Source organism: Centropristis striata, chromosome 3, assembly GCF_030273125.1.
Source record: "Centropristis striata isolate RG_2023a ecotype Rhode Island chromosome 3, C.striata_1.0, whole genome shotgun sequence".
Lineage (NCBI taxonomy): Eukaryota > Metazoa > Chordata > Actinopteri > Perciformes > Serranidae > Centropristis > Centropristis striata.
This window is the reverse complement of record NC_081519.1, coordinates 12,410,830-12,431,716: the sequence shown is the minus strand read 5'-3', so window position 1 is coordinate 12,431,716 and position 20,887 is coordinate 12,410,830. Positions and strand designations below refer to the sequence as shown.

Below are 20,887 nucleotides of genomic sequence, written 5' to 3'. Positions count from 1 at the left end.
GTTTGGGTTTCATTCCATTACTGTGGCTCTCGGGTCCATTAAACATTAGTTGCAATACACAAGTGGACTCTGCTGTGACATACAGCACTGATCTACATGGAGGTGCTGTTTGTGTGTGTCTGTGTGTGTGTCTTGTAACTTGCAACAAGGTCAGACTCAGAGAGCACAGCTTAAATATGCAATGCTAATGTTAGCAGCCGTGGCCACGAGCATCAATATTATAGTTCGAAAGAGCAAATGGTGGAAATTATCTGCATTATGCTAAATGCAAAGAAACTGCAAAGATGATTTTCACCGTGACAGCAAGTGGACTTTGAAATAACGATTAGATTAGCCATGCTGTTTCAATAAGAAAGGGCGCTATTTCAAGGATGGATTATATATGTCACAGCCAGGCACAGGCTAGAAGGTTACTGTTACATTAGGTAAGAAACTAATAGCAATTAGCTGCTGACAGGGTCAGTGTTTCCAGACCAGGTTCGGATCAGAAATTTATCAGTTCTGCATGGGTCTGGGTCCCCCCTTTCACGTAATATTGGGTTCAGTCCTGGTTAGGACATTTCTGTCATTTTGGTTTCAGGCACAGATTTCTGAAGGTGTACTAGGTGCACTATTGCCTCACAGCTAGAAGGTCGCCGGTTCGCCTCCCGCCTGCGGCTCTTCTGTGTGGAGTTTGCGTGGGTTTTCACCGGGTACTCCGGCTTCCTCCCACAGTCCAAAAACATGCACTAAGGTTTAATTGGTGACTCTAAATTGCCCCTAGGTGTGAAAGCGAGCGTGATTGTCTGTATCTATATGTCAGCCCTGCGATAGTCTGGAAACCTGTCCAGGGTGTACCCCGCGTAGATAACGATAATGGATGGATGGACTTTAATATACTACAACTTTAGCAAACTGTTGCCTTTTTACACATTCAAAAGACACTGAGAAACATTAGTCATGTAGTCCTGTTTCTGGCCATGAGGCAGATGTTTTCATCTCCTTGAAGCTACATTTTGCTCTACACAAACTTCCAAGTAAAATATCTGGCTCTTTAGTTCTTCCTGTAAATGCTCTCATATATTTTCTATCGACCCTTTGAATGGAATTCCATTGTCATAAACTTCCTGTCAGAAGATGTCATTCACATACACAGAAACAGGAAATAAACAACGGTTAAAAGGTCTAGCTATAACTAGTCAGCAACTTTGTCTGTCTGTTGCTAGGCAGATAATATGCAGTGTATTTATCAGAGTTTTACCGAAAAACAGCTGCTGGCTGCGTCTGAAAATAACACTAATGAAAGCATTTAGACTGAAACATGTTTAAAAGCAATTGTCCATGGGTTTGTCATTACTAGAGATCCCCTTCATTTAAGTCATATAGTGATTTAAGCATTTGCTGATATAAAAAATATTGCTTATAGCAGCTTTAAAGAATATTTCTGATTAACTATCGAGAGCAATGATGGCTAAAACTGCAGCACTGAAATGAGAATAAAGTTGTAAAAGAATTTAATTATCCTCTAAAGAATTAATGACACATGCAAAACTATTAAAGAAGGTCGTCTCGATAGTAAATTATTCATAATGAGAATAATTCTTTATGTATCTGTAGCATTTTCATTACAAATGTAATAGAATGCCTATATCTCTATGCCCTTTATCTTTCATGTAGCGGAATCAATATTTAACTTAATGTGATTAATATGTTCTAATGAGGTTCTGTCTGTTGTATTCACCTGCTAAACATTTCTATAAATGAGCTAGCTGAGGCCAAATGGTCTTCACAGCAGGTACCAAGTCTTCGACCTTACTTTAGTTTTAGAGCTGGAGGTTGACATGTGAATATCAAGTATGTCTCAGGTGCCTTTCAGGCAGCTTGGGCCCGGCTTTGATCTCCACTGTCCCATCACAGCGAGTAGGCTGTCATGGGCTTTATGAGCTGTGGCAGAGCTGACAAGTGTGACAGATTCCACTGACAGTTCCTGGCTTTGGCTGATCTACGATACAATAACCTTAAGGTTTAGTGGCCTCACTTCAAAAATATCATCCCAATCAGTCGGCCCGCAAACATTACTCTGGCACTTACTGAATGACACATTAGAGAGTTGGGTCCTGCTAATGTGCAGCCTCTTGGTCTTTAGAAAATTGAAGAAAGTCAGGAAAGTGTGTCACTTAAACTGTATAAGCACTTTGTGGCATGGAAACACGAGAAACACCACTTGTAAAAATATTTTCTACACTTGCTGTGAACTGCTTTTATGTCTTATTCGAAAGCCGCTGTAATCATAACTAGGACAGGAATAATTTGGCTACTCAAATAACTCAAACTCTCCAAGTGTGCAGCACAGGGACGGCTCAGGAGCAAGGAATCAGAGGGCGTATTATGTTTGGACTATAATGATAGAGGACATCTCTTTTCACTGATTATGGTTCAGCGCACTCATAGCAGGTTAATCATTTGGACAGCATTTGCTTTTACCAGCCTAGAATTTAAATTAGGATGAAGTAGTGTTGTGAAAGGGAAAATAAGGTCTAAGGACGTATAAAAGCAAAAGTTGACACTTTTTTCACATTTTACCACAGAGGAAAGCAGAATAACTGTTGCTGTACTGTAGTTGTGTTAGAGAGGAGCAGGGAATAAGAAAAAAAATGTAGGAAAGAAGAAGGAAAAGAGTTCAACTACTACTTAACAAGACTGCAGTGTAATTTTGAAGTGTCAAGGACGCTCGCTTTACAGGGGTTTAACAGAGTGACAAGAGTCTGCCAAAGATGTCTGACCTTTTTTTTTATTCTGACATTTAGCTCGAAGACACACATACACAAAATGGATGGGAATTCCACACCTTAAACCCAAACTTTCAAAAGAGAAAAAGAAAGCAGCAGCACAGTGAAAGGTGCCTTCCCATGCACAGTATCTGATACAATCACGTTTAATTAATGCTAAGGTTAGCACGGTCAGGCTGTGACATATTCTCCGTCCCCACCCCAAACTGAAAGGTTAATGTGAATCTTTAAAATGTTCATTTTTATTATCATTCTTTCACCTTCCTCTCCGGTGGCCCTCATAGATAATGAGAGGATGTCGTTCGAGGCCCCCAAAGGCCTCGTCTCATTGTCGTAAATTAGTGAGAAGAGGCGAGTGCTTCATCAGTGGGGAAAATTGGATTATGATTTGCTCTTAAGTGCTCCATCAATTGCTTGTCGCCAAGCTCAGTGTCTCAAAGGCTCATCTCCACCTCCTGCTATGCCTTCTCATGGAGGTGGGAGGAAAAAACAAGGTAATCACTTAAATCTTATTCGACGACTGAGCAACTGCTCTTTGTTTCTTAACGCAGATGAAAACAAAAAACAAATGGCAATTAAATATTGATCTCTTTGTAACTTTTTCATCATGAGATATGATAGCAATATTTTGTCTATGATGTTCCTCTGTTTAGGGTGTCATCTTCTCTTCTAACAGAAAATGTGTGTGTGTGACTGGGTGCAACAACACTGGAATTTAATGAGGCCTGGCTTGTTGTTATTGCTGGCTGGTCTCTGTCGTTGATTTTTTTCCCCCATGTCCTTCTTTCCATTCCTCTTCTAGGACGCAAATCAATTTCACTGTTGCCATCGATTTCACAGCATCTAATGGTGAGTGATACTAACGGCAAAGTGTATGTGTGGAGGGGGAGACAAGAATAGATAGTAGTGCTCTTTGACTGTGGCATGTCCGATTTCAGAATCAATCACACAAACAGACAGGCCAACGGTGTGGGCGCACATACTGTACATACATTGTCACTTTAAGTGATAGCCTTTCCTGGATATCTTCCCCCTAAATGCTCTGTCACTGCACTTTGAATAAAGGTTAGAGCATTTCAAAAATACAATAAAGCAAATGGAATAAGAACCCTTAGCTTGACACTAAAGGACCACACTGAGGTCTAATTACAGTACTTATGCCATTAATAATGCCTGAACACAACGCTCCAAAGATTTATCTGCAAGAAGAGCTCTTCAGTGTGAATCACAGTTATTAGAGGAAAATTCAAATTTCCCAGTTGATTGTTGCTAAACTTGTCTCGGGAACAGCTATTGTCCAATCTTAGGTTAGCAACCATTACAAGGCACGGCAGGTCTGTCAATTTTTTGCCATGTAAAAAAGGTGTATATGGTTCTGTTGGGAGGAAAAAAAACATCCTCCACAAAGAGTTACGTTAGCTTTTACTCTACCAAAAAAACAGGAGGAAAGTGTACAGAATGGATTAAACAGTGTGTTTATCTGCTTTATGAGCTGAAAATGCTAGCATACCCCGCTAACTAGCTAACTGCCTACATTAGTGATGTTAACAACCAGTGCCAAGGCAAAGGAGCACTTCATTATCTAATTCATTAGCACAGCAAAATCTGGTACTTGACTAGTACAGCTGGTGTGTAATTTCACCCACTGTGTGCAAGCTAGCCCTGGATGCTACTATACCAGAAAAACTCTAGATAGAGTTTGCGGTATTTCGTTTCTGTATTGTACATAGATCATTAACAGGCCAGGATGGTGACAGGGACAGCTTTAAGCCATAACTTTTTCAGCATTTTCAACCAACTCATGGAGCTAAACTTATCTTAATTCGCAAGCTAGCAAACTATACTTGATTAGCAACTGACGTTTCAGCCAGCAGAATTGACAGTCACTGGTTAGAAATGTTTGTCTGAAACCAAGGACTCATTCTCAAGAATGTTGATGGTAAATCTGCCACCATTATAATTGTTTCATTTGTTTCACTCTGGTATGGTCTCGGTGGTAGCTTTTGCTTGCTATAATACAAACAAAAAGCCTAAATCCTAATCATTTCACATCACCTATTATACATTTTTCAAAGCTGGAAACACATATTCCACCAAATTCACCCCAAATATCACATAAAAGAAGACGATAGTAATAGAGGATAGGGCAAAGTTTACTGGGGTATTACTTATACCTGGTTGGGTCAACTATCTTACAGTGAAAGATTACAAGAGATGTACTTATTACGAAGTGATGATGCAAATTGTTGAAGTCATTTGTGTTTGCTCTGGCAGAGGAGTCTGGTCAGTCTCATTCGTGCTTGTATACCGTCACTGTGTTCCTTTACGGGCCAATCAGTGGGTTTAATGGGAAGACTGACGTCCAGTGCAACTCACCTATGCAGATGGTCAAACTTGGCTGCGTTGATCAAACATAGACCAGGCACTTCTCCAACCTCCATGCGTCACTCAGCGCAACATGACATGCATGTGTCATTGCTGTGATTGTTTGTTTGGTCTATTCAGAGTCATTTTTGTCTACCCGTTGATAATACCCCTTGGTAATCAAAAACTAACTGAAAGGTTCCAGAAAATTATTCATTTGCAAATTAGTCTGGTGATGTCAGGCTATGGGGATATTGTTAGTAACCAACCTTATTTGTGGGGCTGGGGCGATATGCTTTTCTCTTGATTCAATACTAGTCAAGTATTGTTATTCGATCCAACACTATTTGTAAAGGTCACAGATTTGCAAGCTCTCTATATGCTCAATTAATTAAAGGAAGTATTCAATTCTCACAGTGGCTTTACTCCCACTGTTTGTTAATGGATTATCCTTGATTCTGTTCCAAACTGCTGAATTTAAATGTATGATTCATCATCTCTATGGAATAAACATGTAAGCTATACTTGACAGGCATCATGTCAAGTGGGATCAAGTGTTGTTTTTCATTGTCAAGTCATTTCACAAAAACTGTATCTTACTGTCTAGAAGTGAGGTCTTTATCCCTCATTGCCCATAATGACCTCAAATGTGATTGATTGGTCGACAGGCAACCCCTCCCAGTCCACTTCGCTGCATTACATGAACCCCTACCAGCTGAACGCCTACGCCATGGCACTGAAGGCTGTTGGGGAGATCATTCAGGACTACGACAGTGACAAGATGTTCCCCGCTTTGGGTTTTGGAGCAAAACTGCCCCCAGATGGACGAGTTTCACATGAGTTTCCACTGGTGAAGTCAACCTCTCCTAAATTTCACATTTGATTAATCAGTTAGAATTTTTTTTCCCCAAGACTATTTCATGCTATTTATTTCCAACTTCCAAAACTATGCCAATGAATCTTCTAATTTATCATGTTTCTTCAAATCGATGGAATTAGAACCAAGTGAATAACATCTAATACAACCAGAGTACTTAGATAAGGATCTTGGTGTTTTTTGGTTAATAAATAAATGCATCAAGTCCTTAAAAATTCATCTTCACTGTTTCTCTCTGTTTTAGAATGGAAACATCGAAAATCCGTACTGCAATGGTATTGAGGGAATCTTAGAGGCATACCACCAGAGTTTGAAAACGGTGCAGCTGTATGGGCCAACTAACTTCGCTCCTGTGGTGAACCATGTTGCCAGGTGAGAGAACAATGTAGCTGGTGAAAGGCTTCTACTATGGACAAGACTAGTTAAATCTATATCACTCCCTTCAATGTCAGGTTTAATTTCTATACTAAAGAAAGAGTAAAAGTCTTGCAAAATCTATTTTCACTTTCCCTTTCAAGGATATGAAAGTTGTGATCTATAGTGTGTTTTTTGTTCCATCCACTTATATTTCCATCCTGTGCAGATTTTCTCACAAATATATTTTAGAAGTGACAAAGAGAAATAATTGATTTGTTTACCATCAACCATTCAGAAGAATTCAGTTTTGTGGCATCATGTTTGCATATAAATTATCAAGATTATGGTCTTCTACAAGATTCCAGTTATGGAAATAACATTCGCATCAACATTTTTGACGGCCTCAGTTGGCTTTCCTGTGCCACTGCTTTTCTGACCCAGTACTCTGACAACATCTGTGCTGCATGACACGAACAAACAGGATCTGACATGCTTGAATATAAATTTAGATCGTCTCACAGCTATTCAAAGAGAGGCAGATTTAGCTGATGAAACAAACGGGCCTCTGTCTATTTACATGGACTGCATACTTTTAATTTCTTATGATATGTAATATGTCAAACTGTGACATGATCTGAGTGGATTCTTGTGCCCCTAACACCTCCCGCTGTCACTGATTCCATCACTGTTTCATTTGTTGAGCCATATCCAAACAATTCTCCATCTGATTACGCAAACGCTCCTGCCGTAATTAAAAATGTCATTCTGATAAAAGTGGAGTCACACTTTTTAAACTGTGGCAGGGAGCCATAGCTGTGAGCATACGCCGCCAGCATTGGTATTTACCATTTGAATAGGTGAACTGAAGTAGGAAGAGATTTTTAACAAAGGTGTTAATCTGTGAATCAAACACAGTAAACCAGCTTTGAATTAAACTTGATTGTTTGAGCTGATAATCAGTGTGTATTTGTGCAGCATTTTAATGAGTGTCGGGCCGACAGAACATTTTTATTGAATTTGCCTGCAGTGAGAATTCATGATAGGACATGTATTGTTTTGTATCCATTTTTAACATCAATGTTCAGATAAATCCATCAACAAATCCTCAGGTCAGATTTGTTCTTGTATTAAAAAGAGATTATACATGTTATTTCTGTCTGTATCTGTGTGTGTGTGTGTGTGTGTGTAGGTATGCAGCTGCAGTGCAAGATGGCTCGCAGTACTTTGTCCTTCTCATCATCACGGATGGCGTCATTTCCGACATGGCACAGACCAAAGAGGCCATAGTAAATGTAAGAACGGGAAATGTGGTGATACATTGATGCAATATGCGTTGCCTGTTATTAATTGATATATTACATATACCATTAGTTTATTCTCAATATATATGGTGATTAGTGGATCACTACTACTCACCAATAAGCACAAGCACAATAAAATCCATATGTGCGGATAAAATGTACCTGGCAAGACAAACCAACAGAGCGTTTGTTGACAGTTCACAGAGCGAGACATCGGGGAAACCTTCAATCTTGGTTTCTTGGTCGTTGATTGCTCCCCCCTTTGGGATCACCTTCCCGCTGAAACAGTTGGTTGTGTATTCTTTGGTTTAGAAGCTTTTATTATGATTTAAAAAATGGCGCTGTACACCATTATGATGTACTTCACATTCCCTAAGCCTACGACCAATCATACAAGATAGGTAAACGATTACCTTTAGGAATATAATGGTGACTGGGCCCTCCCACTTGCTGCTAAAATGAAAAAACACTCACAAGTGAGCAGGTGAAAGTGTTGCAAGCATAAGAATAGCAATAGTAATTGTGCACTCTGGGATGTGCTCCTTTAGATTCCATGCGCACTAAATGAATGGTTTTTCTCCTTGCATGCTGATATTGCTTGTGCAAGCAAAGATATTCTTAGTGCGCGCGCTGTGAAACTTCTTGCAAAAAGAATATGTCTGCTACATATTTTTGTAATGTAGAAGCTCATTGTGGTTGTCACTCCATTTAAAATACAGGAGACATATGACAGTGTGCCAGACAGTTGTTTTGCAAACTTTAATGCAAAAGGATTGACATTTTCTTTCCTGCAATTGAAAGATCAATATATAAATGAATGATTTACCTCACAGCTCAATGCCAAGGTTATATATTTGTTGTTGCTATGAATAAATCCGCGACTGTCCTGAAGGTAAAAAAATGTGTTCCCATTTTACAAAAAAATATAGTGAATATATTTATGAAATACGGCATTTGAGAGATGTACTTGCCTCTGTAAATAAAAAACATCGTTGTGCTTTATTCCTCTGAGCTTTCCGCAAAACTTGCCCTAAATCTTTTTTTTCCCTCACAGCTTTAAGTAGTAGTTGGCTGGCTTCCTTTCCTCTTCCTCTATTCCTCCCTCCTCCTCCTCCTCCTCCTCATCATCAGCCCACCGCAGGCACAGAACACCCAGCAGACTGGATTTAAAGGGAATTTGCGACTGTTAGTCAAAACATTAGAACAGCCACACCTTCCTTTTAAGATCTTGCCTGCTGCTCTATCTCACTGCCTCCACTCTGTCTACTGATGCTTCCACTGCTTTCCCTTTAATTCTCCACGGATCCTGGGCAAGGGAGGACACGCTGCTGAGGTTATATAAAGTCTTTCCTTATACGCATATATGCAAGAGGAAGTAAGAAGAAGCCTGCACTTACTTACTGAGCATTTACATCTGTAGTGGGTTTACATTTGTGCATGCAGGTGTTTTTGTGCATTTCAACCAATGCGTTGACATCATGTGTACTCCATGTTTTCCATAATAGATTGTAGCCACAGTGATGTCACGATCGATTCGTGGACGACCCTTTTATAGACTTGAGTTTGGCATTTTGGCCGTCAGGGTTTTTTGGATGACATTTGGATGATATGGTGTAACTGGGAAGAAGAACACCAAGTTATCAGCTAACGTCAGTGCTAGATGGCTAGCCTCGTTAGCAAGGTGCATCCGTACTTAAGGATAACTAGCTTAAGCTAGCGAAAAACGGGTTTAAACAAAATGAACTCACTAAAAAAACAGCCGACTCCTTCGAGTGTCTTTAGTACAGCTGAACGATGAAAGACATTTGTAAGTGACAACCAAATTCTGCATTTGACTTGAACAGACAACACATTGTGAAAGGATCAAAGATCTAAGACACTGCCATATATATATATGCATTGCTACACATTTATCCTGATTGACAGGTCAAGGCAGCCACACCCTAAAGCACCCTGACTGATTTTCTATTTTTCTCCAAACAGGACCATAATTTACTAAATTAAGATCATTTTGTATTAATGAAGAGTTGAAACTAGCGATTAAGACCATGAATTCATTAGGAAAATGTTAACGGAGTAAATAGAAGTAGGGTTATTTTCTCTTAGACTTCTATACAATCTGACTTCTTTTTGTAACCAGTCGCCCCCTGCTGGTCATTAAAACCTGAATGCAGGTTAAAGGCATTCCAGTGACTTCTCAGGACCGGAGGTTGGCACTAGAGTGGAAAAGAAGGGGGTTTATCAATCACAACAGAATCTGTTCCACTACATAAATCCAGCTGTCAATCACTCAGCATCCCCTTCCTCTGCTCTCAGCTCGAGTCCCTCTGCTGTCTTTCTGTCTGTGGAGCCCTCGCTCTCAAATACAAAGACTTTTGTTGTCTCTTTCCATCTCGTACCCTCTCACAGATCTAATCTCTTCATCTGCTCTCTCTTCAAACTTCTGTCACCACATTCAGTTTATAACAAAACTCTCTGCTGCCTTTCATTTCTTTCTTCTCGCATCTTCTTCTTGTTATCTGTCAGTGTTTTGTGCTTCATCTCTTTATCAGTGCCAGGGCCCACCAAAAGTACTTCACTTCACAGTTGGATGCAGGATTTTTTTGTGCAAGTGGTAACAGAATACCTGGTGATGTGAAACCAAGAGAAAAATCTCCATATATACAGAACAGCAACAAGTACCGTTCAGACCTCTAGATAAGGCTCCACAGCCCATCGTCTCCACCTTCAACTGACTCTAAATGTCTCTCGCTGACTTGTTTTTTTAAATTGCATTTAAACTAAAATGCAACATGATATTGTGCAGAAACACTGATGCTAAAGTTGCATCGGTCTAAAAACAGGAGCTTTAAAACAGTGACAGATTCAGACACGTATTTATTGGTTTGCCAACGTGAACAAGGTTAGGCTTTACAAATGCTGGGCCCTCAGGGACATGTGTGACTAAATACTGCACCTTAATTGGCAATTACTCTTTAATGAAGGTTGTTACCCCTTCCAAGATGGGGTTTGTCTCGTTAATTAGCAGGATATCTAACATTTTCTGTTATATTATCAACAAACTTTAAGAACTCTGTTGTTTTGGCAGAGGTATGTGCTCTCTCAGTGTAAACATGTGATTAGACTAGTTCAAAATTAAAGTCAGTAAAGTAAAACACTTGAAGCAGTGCATAAAAAGACAATGAGCATATTATTATAAAAACAATCAACAACAATGTGAGGTGATCATGGATAAATCATTTGCATGTGATCACATTAAGTATTCGGAATCATTAAAAACTTTGTTTTTTCAACACTGCTTAGTCTGTTAACATATGAAGGGATAGAGGCTGCACTCGTTGCACAAGCTGCAGCTTGTTTTAAAGTGTCCTCAATCTGCTGCCTTCCCTGAGCTGAGCTCTAAAATAGCCAATGAGAGACGGTCAGTGACTCAGGTGACCCCCTCTGCTGACAGGACAGTCACCTCTCCGAACATATATCCATAAACCAGTGTGTGTGTGTGTGTGTGTGTGTGTGTGTGTGTGTGTCACACCCATCAAAGCACGCACATGCATGAGTTTGGATTTGAGCAGCACATGCAGAGTGAATTGTTGAGTGTTGATTGATGCTGTGTTTTGATGTTTCATTAAACTGGATCTCTGACAGGAGAATGGCAAAAGTGGGGCACGGTAGATTGCCAGGTTATTTTTGGTGGCATTTGATGTGTGCGCATACATCCGCAAGTGTAAGTGTTTGTGTGTGCATGTGCGTGGGAGGACAGGCTCTGACAGGAGTTGTGTTGAACACTGATAATCGCGCTGATGTGCTGCGGCTGAGGTGGAGTCGACAGGAACTGCTCGCACCCCCGTGGCAAAAGAGGTTGCCTGATTTGCCACGGTACATTTGTCTCGTGCCAGAGATAAAACTGCACTTTGTGAAAATATGACTGCAGAAAAAAAGTCATTATACATAATAGCAGCTTTTGTCTTGAACATTTATGGTGCCATCCATCTACATGCAGGAATTACAACAGACACTAACATTGCCCGTCAGGGTGCAGTGCAGCCACTGTGACTCAATCGTCACTTTAGTTGCATTTAAAGTCAGATGTTTTAGATTTTATTCATAAAGATGATTCTAGGAGGACAAAAAAGGTGGTCTATTTGCCTGAAGGGAAAAATGTACTGCAACACACAGTGTGTCAGGATGTAGGGTACAAGGGCTGGTTTGGCTGAAAGCAATGTAAGTGTTAATTTATGATATCGTTAGCATAATTGCCTAAGTCATTTTTTCAACTTTACTCTCCTACCACTGCTGCATCTTTCTGCCTTATTGCCTATGTTCTCCCTATCAGAACACCTGTTAGAGTCCAAAATCACTTTCTGCCTTAGTCATCTCCTTGACTTATTTTTGCGGCTACATACAAACCAAACTACATTATTTATATGTAAGAGAAAAATTGTCTTAGTCAGGGCATATTCTGCCTAAGTCACTTTTATCTGTTATGAAATCGATGTGTTTGATTTTTTTATGCAAACTTGTTCACACTTCTATTTGAACTTACTGTTACAATATCAATTAAAAATACCAATGGGCTTACTAAAAATTGTGTAGTTTCTTGTTTCCCGAAAACGTTCAAATATGACTTAGGCAAATATGCTATGAGGCTAACGATATTTATTAATACATGTATAATTGAATGTACAAGTAAAAATATACTGATATCCAACTGTTCTGCATTATGTCAGACAAAGTCTGACATAATGCAGAACAGAACATGGCTTATTTTCCAGGCCTAAATTTTGGTATCTTTTGCTGTTTGGCCGATTTTCAATCCATGTTTTGTTTTTAGTTTGGAGAAAGTAACCCTCCACAGAAGAGACACTAACAGTAGTGTTACCTGACTTGTGACTTGGGAGTGGCTGGGCGGTGACTGAGGATGGTCGCTGTACTGATTGATGCTAGCACCTCCTCCCTCTCCCTCCTCCCCCAGCTCACAAAGGCCACCATACCACACCTGCCATGCCAAGACCTTATCAGTTCACAGATAGATAAACTGACACCTTGATGTCTCCTTTAAGCCTCAACAGTCCTTTTCACAAGAGGCATTTTCCATGCGCTTAATTCATATATTCTCGCACTGTTCTGTTCTTGTCATAATTATAGAATGTTATGCTGCAAATTTCTTTGGAACGAGGTCGATTTTTCTGAGCTTTTGCACCAAGAATAAAGACATTAGATGAAACAGAACGGACTCCTTTCAACCTTGACAAAAGCAGCACATACCAGAGCCATTCCTCCTGTTCTTAACTTTCACAATAAAAGCCCTAGACATAAACACAGTGTAACTGTTTACCAGAAGGAAATCAAATTCACTCAGAGCATTTTGCTAAAAGGAAACTCAATAAAACAGCTAACATCTTCTGCTGTACAACATCTTACCTCAGTCAGACAAATTTGATTGGTTTTCTTTGGCTATTAAAAGAGCTTCAGTGCGGATACTGCTGACCTGTTGTCCCATTATCTCAGTGGATGCTGTTAGTGTTGTCAGTGAGTTTAATCTCCACTCCCCAGCCAGATAACCACCATTCATTGGGCAAATACAGTGTGTGTCAACCCAAGATAAGAGCCGGGGAGCATTCGCACGACAGAAAATTGGATTCAGGTACATAAAACATTGCGAACAAAGAAAGAAATAATAAAGACAACTTTCTGTTGAAGCATCTCCGTGTTTCGCTGACTTTCTCTGACTTCCGGTCTCCAGCTCGCCCTCTGATTTTCTCTCGGGAGGCCTTGTCTTAACTTAAAGGTCAATCAGCTTGTTAAAGTGTGATACAGAACATTAATGGGGTTGTAGCCGACGTTGGTGAGCATGTTACGGCTATAATTTCTGATAGACAGTAATGAGAGCTTCAGGTCAGTGGTGATGTGGGCAAGCTTTTCTCCTCTCTGTAAGGACAATATGTGAATGTTGTTCATTGAAAAAACTTTTAACTTGTGCTTTTTTGATTTCTCTGCAGGGTGCCAAGCTTCCCATGTCCATCATCATAGTTGGAGTGGGTCAGGCTGAATTTGACGGTACGGTGACCTACATTTTTTAAGTGCTGCATGAATGACATTAAATATTCTCTTAATTTTGTCATAGTCAGGTCATAGTAAAAACATTTTGGAAATTGAAGCGGTGTCATATTCTGTCATATTCTACATCAATCAGGTCAGTTAAAACAGATTAAAACATTGGCCAATAATTGACATTTTAATTCATGCAGCTCATAGTTTATTACTGTTACAGCCAGCGCTAACCTCTCTGGCACCAACTCAGAAAAACACCCGAGAGAAAATCTCTGTACAAACTCATTTGAGTCAGTAAAGGAGGGAACGTGTGGGTGGATGCAGCCATGACTGTAGAAGAAATGGCTGAGGTTAATTGCTAGGTTTGCAGTGTTTAGTACAGATGATTCTAAATTGCACAGAGACTGTAATAAAGTACTTATTGCTTGATTAGACGAGCAATAAAGCCAGATTACAGCTGCATAGCTCAACACTCTCTCTTCTTCACTAATGCTAAAGCAAAAATATGTGACAATAATATGATTTATTATAACTAAACCTGTACATCAATAGTGTATCAGCCTTGTCTTTGCCCTAAAGACAGCTGCTTCTGCTCGGCTCTCACGCTGTGTGTGTGCAGTCATGCATGTGTGTGAACTTGTTTCCCGCAGCTATGGTGGAGCTGGATGGTGATGACATCAGGATCTCGTCCCGGGGGAAACTGGCAGAGAGAGACATTGTTCAGGTGACTGCCCTTTAAAGCGTGAAAAAAAACTTTCATGAAAAGAAACTTTAATGTTTTCTGCAGATCGAGACCAGGAGCTTGAAAAACAAACACAGAATTTCGAAAATAACTCAAAATATTCATATTTTATTATCAATAAATAAATATCAATAAATCAAGCATGAATTCATGCAGTCTATGACCCTGTAATCTCTAAAGTCAAATGCTGCAGATGAATGCAGAATCTGCAGGAAAGGGACCATATTTTGGTATCAGAAGTGTTCTGGTTTCTGATAGTAGACCAAATAGTATTAATCAATTGCATTTGAGTAGGCTTGGGTTGACTGTGAGTAGTCACAACAGTCTGTGTGGATAAACAAAAGAGGCGGAACGAAATAATCAATCTTAGAACCCATCAGTTATCATCTGACGACAATTTAGTTTTTTATTAAGTTAGTAAACCTAACTAAAGGAGATAATTATGAACAGTGCATATAAAACATGTGAAACAATCCTGTTATAAGCATCTCAAGTTGCTAATGAGACTGAAACAGTAGTCATGTTCCATCAAGTAATTTATACATTTTGAAAATGAAAATATCTTCATGGAAACCCCAAAATTTGATAAAACTTTTGAAAATGCGCATACAAGTTTTTCCGCTTGCTTGAAGTGGTTTTTGTCTTTTGGGAAAAAATAGTTCATGCGCTAAACGGGAGATGTAAACAATTTATCCAATAAGTTCTGACGTAGCGAACATTGTCATTACATGACTGATCTGCTGTTTCCGCTCTGACGGGAAAACCCAAAAGGACAATCATAAATTGCCCAATTTAATCTTAATTGCTGAAGACATATTTACTCTCATGGGTGGCAAAAGTTGTCCGATTAGCAAACTCTTTTTTAATTCTCTCTTGCACCATCTATTCTTCTTTTACTGTTTTCTTTCTCGCACACTCTTCTACTGCTAGTATTACCCTACAACAACACATCACACTGCCATCTTCTGACAGATATATTTATGCAGCTTTGTTTATTTGCTCTGAACCAGTGGAAGAAATTTTCTTCAAAATTCGATTTGACTTTAGTGAAACATTACTATTGTCAAAACATGTAAGATTTTCAGCCCAGATATCTACCAGCTTCTGGAGACCCAGAAATAGGAGTCCTTGCCCCCAGAGGTTGAATGGTTATCAAATGATAGCCGATGGGTTCCAATATCGGTTTACCCAGAAAACAGTATTTACAGTGAATTATATTACCTGCTGTCATATTTTTTTTTACATTTGAGTACATTCATGCTGTTGCCTCAGTTGTGCTTGTACATTAAAATGTCTGTTTCTGACAAAACACCATCTGTTGGCATTTGCAACGCCAACAGATCTGACATCTGTGTGCTTTCCAAGCTTTGCAAGCACGCAAAAAGTTTGATTTTATACGTCACACAACAAGAGGTCTTTCAACCAACTCATCATCTTTTTGTTTCTGTCATGTCAAAACTAATAAGTTAATGACTGAACAGTAGGGAAAGGAGTTCGGGTAGCTTACCTCCTTTGCTAATCAGTTTCCTGGAGAAACCTTGATGTGCTAGGACTAATAATACAAAAGACAGAAATATCCAAAGTAATTTCATCAAACCCTAGCAGAAAACCCTATTTTTTCATTTGGGTTCACTTATTTTCTCTCACTCCTGAGGGGAGCCGCAGCACAGGATTAGTGACAGATCAGCATACTAAAGCTGGCAGAGTCTGGCAAATGTTGACGAACAAAGGGGCTTAAACATGAGCCCTCTGGATTTCTCCATTCAGTATACCACCCTGCTCCCAAAACCTACTTGTGTACATTGTCATCAAGTATTTAGAGCTTTTCATGAATCACTACAACAGTAATCCAAAAACCCTAGATGGAATTATGCTAGACAGAGAAAACCACATGCTATCAAGTCCCTTAAGTTACTGCTGTCAATAAACATATTGATATTCCACTTTCTTCTCTTCTTCCTCAGTTTGTTCCCTTCAGAGATTATATGGACCGGACAGGCAACCACGTGTTGAGCATGGCTCGACTCGCTAAAGACGTGTTAGCGGAGATCCCAGACCAGTTCATCTCTTACATGAAGAGCCGGGGGATCAAACCCAACCCGGCACCACCTCCCTACACACCACCCGGACACACACACTACCACACACAGATCTGAAGCCCTCCTCTTGGCTTTTCACTGAGGACTGACAGCATGCAGCAGCCACTCAAGAGTCCAGTGGGAACTCACTACATCCAGTTTTTTTGGTGCAAACAGGAGCCGACGCACCAGGTAATGGGTGTCGAATTTTGTGCCGTATCCTCCCAGTGACAATCGGAGCAGCTTCTTTTTCCTGGTTTGTTTTTCTGTGATATATTCATTTGGATGATTTCCCTTAAAGAGGGACTCAAACTTTCCAGGACTCGTTGTTGAAAGCCTTTTAATCGGACACATCTGGCAGTGACTGTTTCACGTCTAAATTTGACAGCAGGTTGGTTCAAAAAGGTCATGTTGTGGTCAAAACTTGTGCCTGTTTGTGATTGTTTCTCAAATTGTATCAGGACATGTGAACTTTGACCTTAGCCTTGCTTGTCAACCATTTGTGTGGCCTAATCCAGTGATATTTTTTAGGCACCTTTTCCCTTCTGGAATTAGTTTTTATATTTGGAGAGTATCTCCATATCTTCTAATGCATCAGTTATGATGGAGGAAAAAGTACAGGTGTGTAGTTTACAGTTTATTATGTGACAAACATTAATCAGGCTTTTCATATTATGAGGTGTCTCCTCTTCTTTATTAGGTAAATGTTTATAAGAGCATGTTGTATGAGAAGTAAATTCCCCATATCCCACTATATTTATTCTCCAGTGTTATTCAGAGTGGCATGGACATTTGATAGATCTGTGAAAAGGTCACCAATTATTTTCAAGTGATTGCATTTAAAAAGCACAACCTGTCTTTATATCAAAGACAAGATTATTTTAGATTATGCTACTAGTTAGAGTGTGGGGAAATCCAGTTTGGTCCAGTGTACAAGCTTAAACCGGTTTGATTTTATGTAAACCAGTTGATTCTGCATTTATCATTATGCCATCTTCTGGCAAATAAAAAAAATGCCTGCATCAGCAACCTGGGTATCAGGAGGGTACGACAGTTGGTCTTTGTGTTATTTGCCCAACCCCTCCTCCACTGTGATTAGACAGCTGAAAAAACAGTGACAAGTGCAACGTTTTACCAAAGGTTTAAAATTTTTCAACTCTCAGGCCACCAGACAAAAAAAGCAATATGATGTGGTCAGTGCAGAATAAACGGTCAGCACCTTATTTAAAAAGGCTGGCCTCATTGGCAAAGAATTAAAAACATACTCAACTCAAAGAGAACTAAAACTACGCCAATGTCAACAACTGCTTCTTCTTTTTCTCATGTTTAGTGTTTACTGGCAGTTTGCAAACCAGCCTAAAATTCCATTACTGCCACCAAGTGGCAGCTCAATGAAGTGCAACACCGAATGGTAAAATTCCGTGCAGTGGTCTGGTCCGCTCCAGTGTTTGACGTAATAACAAACCGGTTTGAAATCTTTTACACTGGCTCAACTCTTCTACCAGGTAAATCATGTTTTAATCATTTTAATTGCTGCCATTCATTCATTCATTCTGAAAATAGTACCCAATTTATTCATGCAAGCCAAATGTATTTGAAGCATTCACAATATGACTCAGGCTTGTTTAAGGCTCAAATCTAGTAGGAATAAATTCCCATCACACAGGATGATGTTGCACATGAGAAACATTACCCAGTTAATCCTAACCTTGGTTTCTTTTCATTTGGTTTTGTAATATACAGTAATTACAGAAAACATTACCATAAAAGTAGTCCAACCTATCATTCTGGGTTAAGAGAAACAACGCTCCAAAACCACTCATAATGGTCTCAGGCAGCGCAAAGTCCTGCATGCAGTGAAGGTGCCCTGGCAAAATAGATAGAAGAGAGATAGCGGAAGAACCAACCTGACAAAGTAAGCAACTGCTCCACATTACTTTGTTGTGATTTGACAACTTGTCATTTTTAGGTAATATATGCCTCTAAAGCACAATATACACGGGTTGGGAAGGGTCCTAAAGCAATGATTACATTTTCATAGCTCTCCCATTTTAGTTGATGCTTACATGTTACATATTTAAAACATTTTTTTGTTAAAAAAAATATAACTAACTGACACAAAGCAACCATAGGGGCTACAAGGCCCAATGGCAGCTTAATCCAGTCCTGACATGATACCACACTGACTCTCATGTCAATGGAAATCCGTAAGCCCCCTGTGGCCACGCATCACAAGCCACATAACCGCCGCAGTCATGGACTTCACACTGTCGCTACTATCACAGCCAGTGTTCCTCCCTTGAGATTTACATTTCATCTGGCCCAGTTCTTCTTGCTGCAGTGTATTTCAAGCCTCTGGTGGGAAACAGTTCACAAGTGGTCTCCAGAGCTTTAGGATTTATGTTCATTACTTTCAGTACATAAGTAAGTCTCTCATGTGTAAAGGCATTAACACTGTGCTTTTCCACAGGGGAAAGAGGGATCCTTTTGTGCTAATCTTAGTTTGGCTTTCTGTAGCCTCCTACCATCTCTGACGTCAGTTCAGTGAGAAAAAAACAAAAACAAATTGGCTTTCAAGTATCAAATCCAATTTTACCGCATCAGTAACGACGCATCGTTGCACCATGATGCAACAACAAGTTGTGAGTCCTGACGGTCCTATGATGTCTTGCCCTACAAAAATGCAGAGATCATACTGTAAACATTAAGACATTTAAAGATATGATCATCATTGATCCATGATCAAGAAGTACACATGTAGGATTTCAACAACCACAAGGAGCTATTTTTATTTTTAAAATTGTACAGAATACAATGCAGCACTCAGATCTTCTCTCCCTTCATGTTTGCCATCTGACAAGTCCCATAGTACTTCTGCTCATGTTGCAGTAAAAATGTTTCTTGTTCTTTATAGCTTTTAAGCTAAACTTAAAGGAATGGAACACCTAATAGAAAAAGTCATTCAGTAGGCAGATAAACACCACAATTCTGATGCTAATGTCTTTGATCAAGACTGAAATGTCTCCACATGTATCGGAAATGTGTTTCAGACAATATTCCCAGAAGATAAATTCAAATGACACTGGTGCCTCCCTGACTTTTCCTGTAACACCATCTTGAGGTTGAATTTTCAGATTTGTCCAATACTTTTATTTATAACCGTATAGCAAATGTTAGCATGCTAAAGCGCTAAAGTGAGATAGTGAACATGGTTAATGGGGCTTTTACGCTTTCCGTTATTTTCTGTCATATGCAGTATATCATGTAAAAATGTTGCATGTTCATATTAAAAGTGGCAAAAGTCTCAAATGATGTGGTAAAAAAATATATGTAAAAGTAATCCCAGTGAGCAAAAACCTCAGGTTTCTGAGCACTCCATTTCCAATTGTTTTTTTATATGGTCATCTGCTACAGACATGTTACTGCAGTGTTTACATTACATACACGGCTACATGTAGCTACAGGCTAATGTCAGGGAAACCTGAAATTTTGGCTGCCAATGTTGTTAAATTACAGAAACTACAGATTACTTTCCTGCTGCTACACGATCAATGTGTCGATTTTGGCATATATGCTTTTATTGGTAATTTTTCATGGTAGAATTTTCATGGTGCTGCTACTGTGCTGTTGCAGTCATTTCCTGGCTGCAGTGACATCGCAGAAACCAATATCATAGATGCGGAAGAGCCGAAAACACTGACCAATCAGAGAAGACCGGGCTTTTTTGGGAGCGTGGGGGCTTAAAGAGACAGGCGCACTCAAAAAAAGAGGGTGAAAACAGGTACATTCATGAGCACATTGTGTCCCATCTAACATTACCTGCTAAACACCACCATTTTAGTGCTGTCATTGTATGTTGATGTTAGCATTTAACTCAAGGCAAAGCTTTATCTACATTTTTGTCACTCTCTCATTACTCCATTTTCACTTTGTTTTGTTTACTACTTTAACCTTCATGCGCCCCTCACTGGAATGGAGAGTAAACAGACGCAAAAAAACAATGCTACAAAGGGTATAATAGATTGTAAAAGATGTCCTTTCGGTTTAAAGTGACAAAGTGAGGCAGAAGCAGAATTAATCTGAGCTGAAAAGGTTCTATTCAAATATCTAATGTAGCAAACTAAAAGGCCTTAATAATGTGAAAGGCAGTCACTGCATCTCATTTAGTCCTGTACAGAAAAGCAGCTCAGGTGGATAAGTATGGCTCTTGGGTTTGAAGAAAGGAAATTATTTCACGGTGGTCAAAATGGCAAACGGCTATTTGCTTGTAAATTGTTGTGTGGTGTAAGAGGGAAACAGAAGTGACAAGTTAAAAGTGGACTTCTATCAGAATGTAAAGTGTATGAACA

General features: G+C 39.5%; 1 protein-coding gene across 1 annotated transcript in view; it reads left to right on the top strand.

The window, feature by feature from the left end:
- The window catches only part of cpne5b (copine Vb), a 134,555-nt gene extending 117,416 nt beyond the window's left edge, over positions 1-17,139 (top strand). Inside the window, exons 14-20 of the mRNA XM_059328535.1 lie at positions 3,571-3,617; positions 5,801-5,982; positions 6,254-6,381; positions 7,556-7,658; positions 13,667-13,724; positions 14,369-14,442; positions 16,425-17,139. Coding sequence (XP_059184518.1) covers positions 3,571-3,617; positions 5,801-5,982; positions 6,254-6,381; positions 7,556-7,658; positions 13,667-13,724; positions 14,369-14,442; positions 16,425-16,616 — 784 coding nt within the window. The 3' untranslated portion in view covers positions 16,617-17,139. The remainder of the gene's footprint in view (positions 1-3,570; positions 3,618-5,800; positions 5,983-6,253; positions 6,382-7,555; positions 7,659-13,666; positions 13,725-14,368; positions 14,443-16,424) is intronic.
- The last annotated feature ends 3,748 nt before the right edge of the window (positions 17,140-20,887 follow it).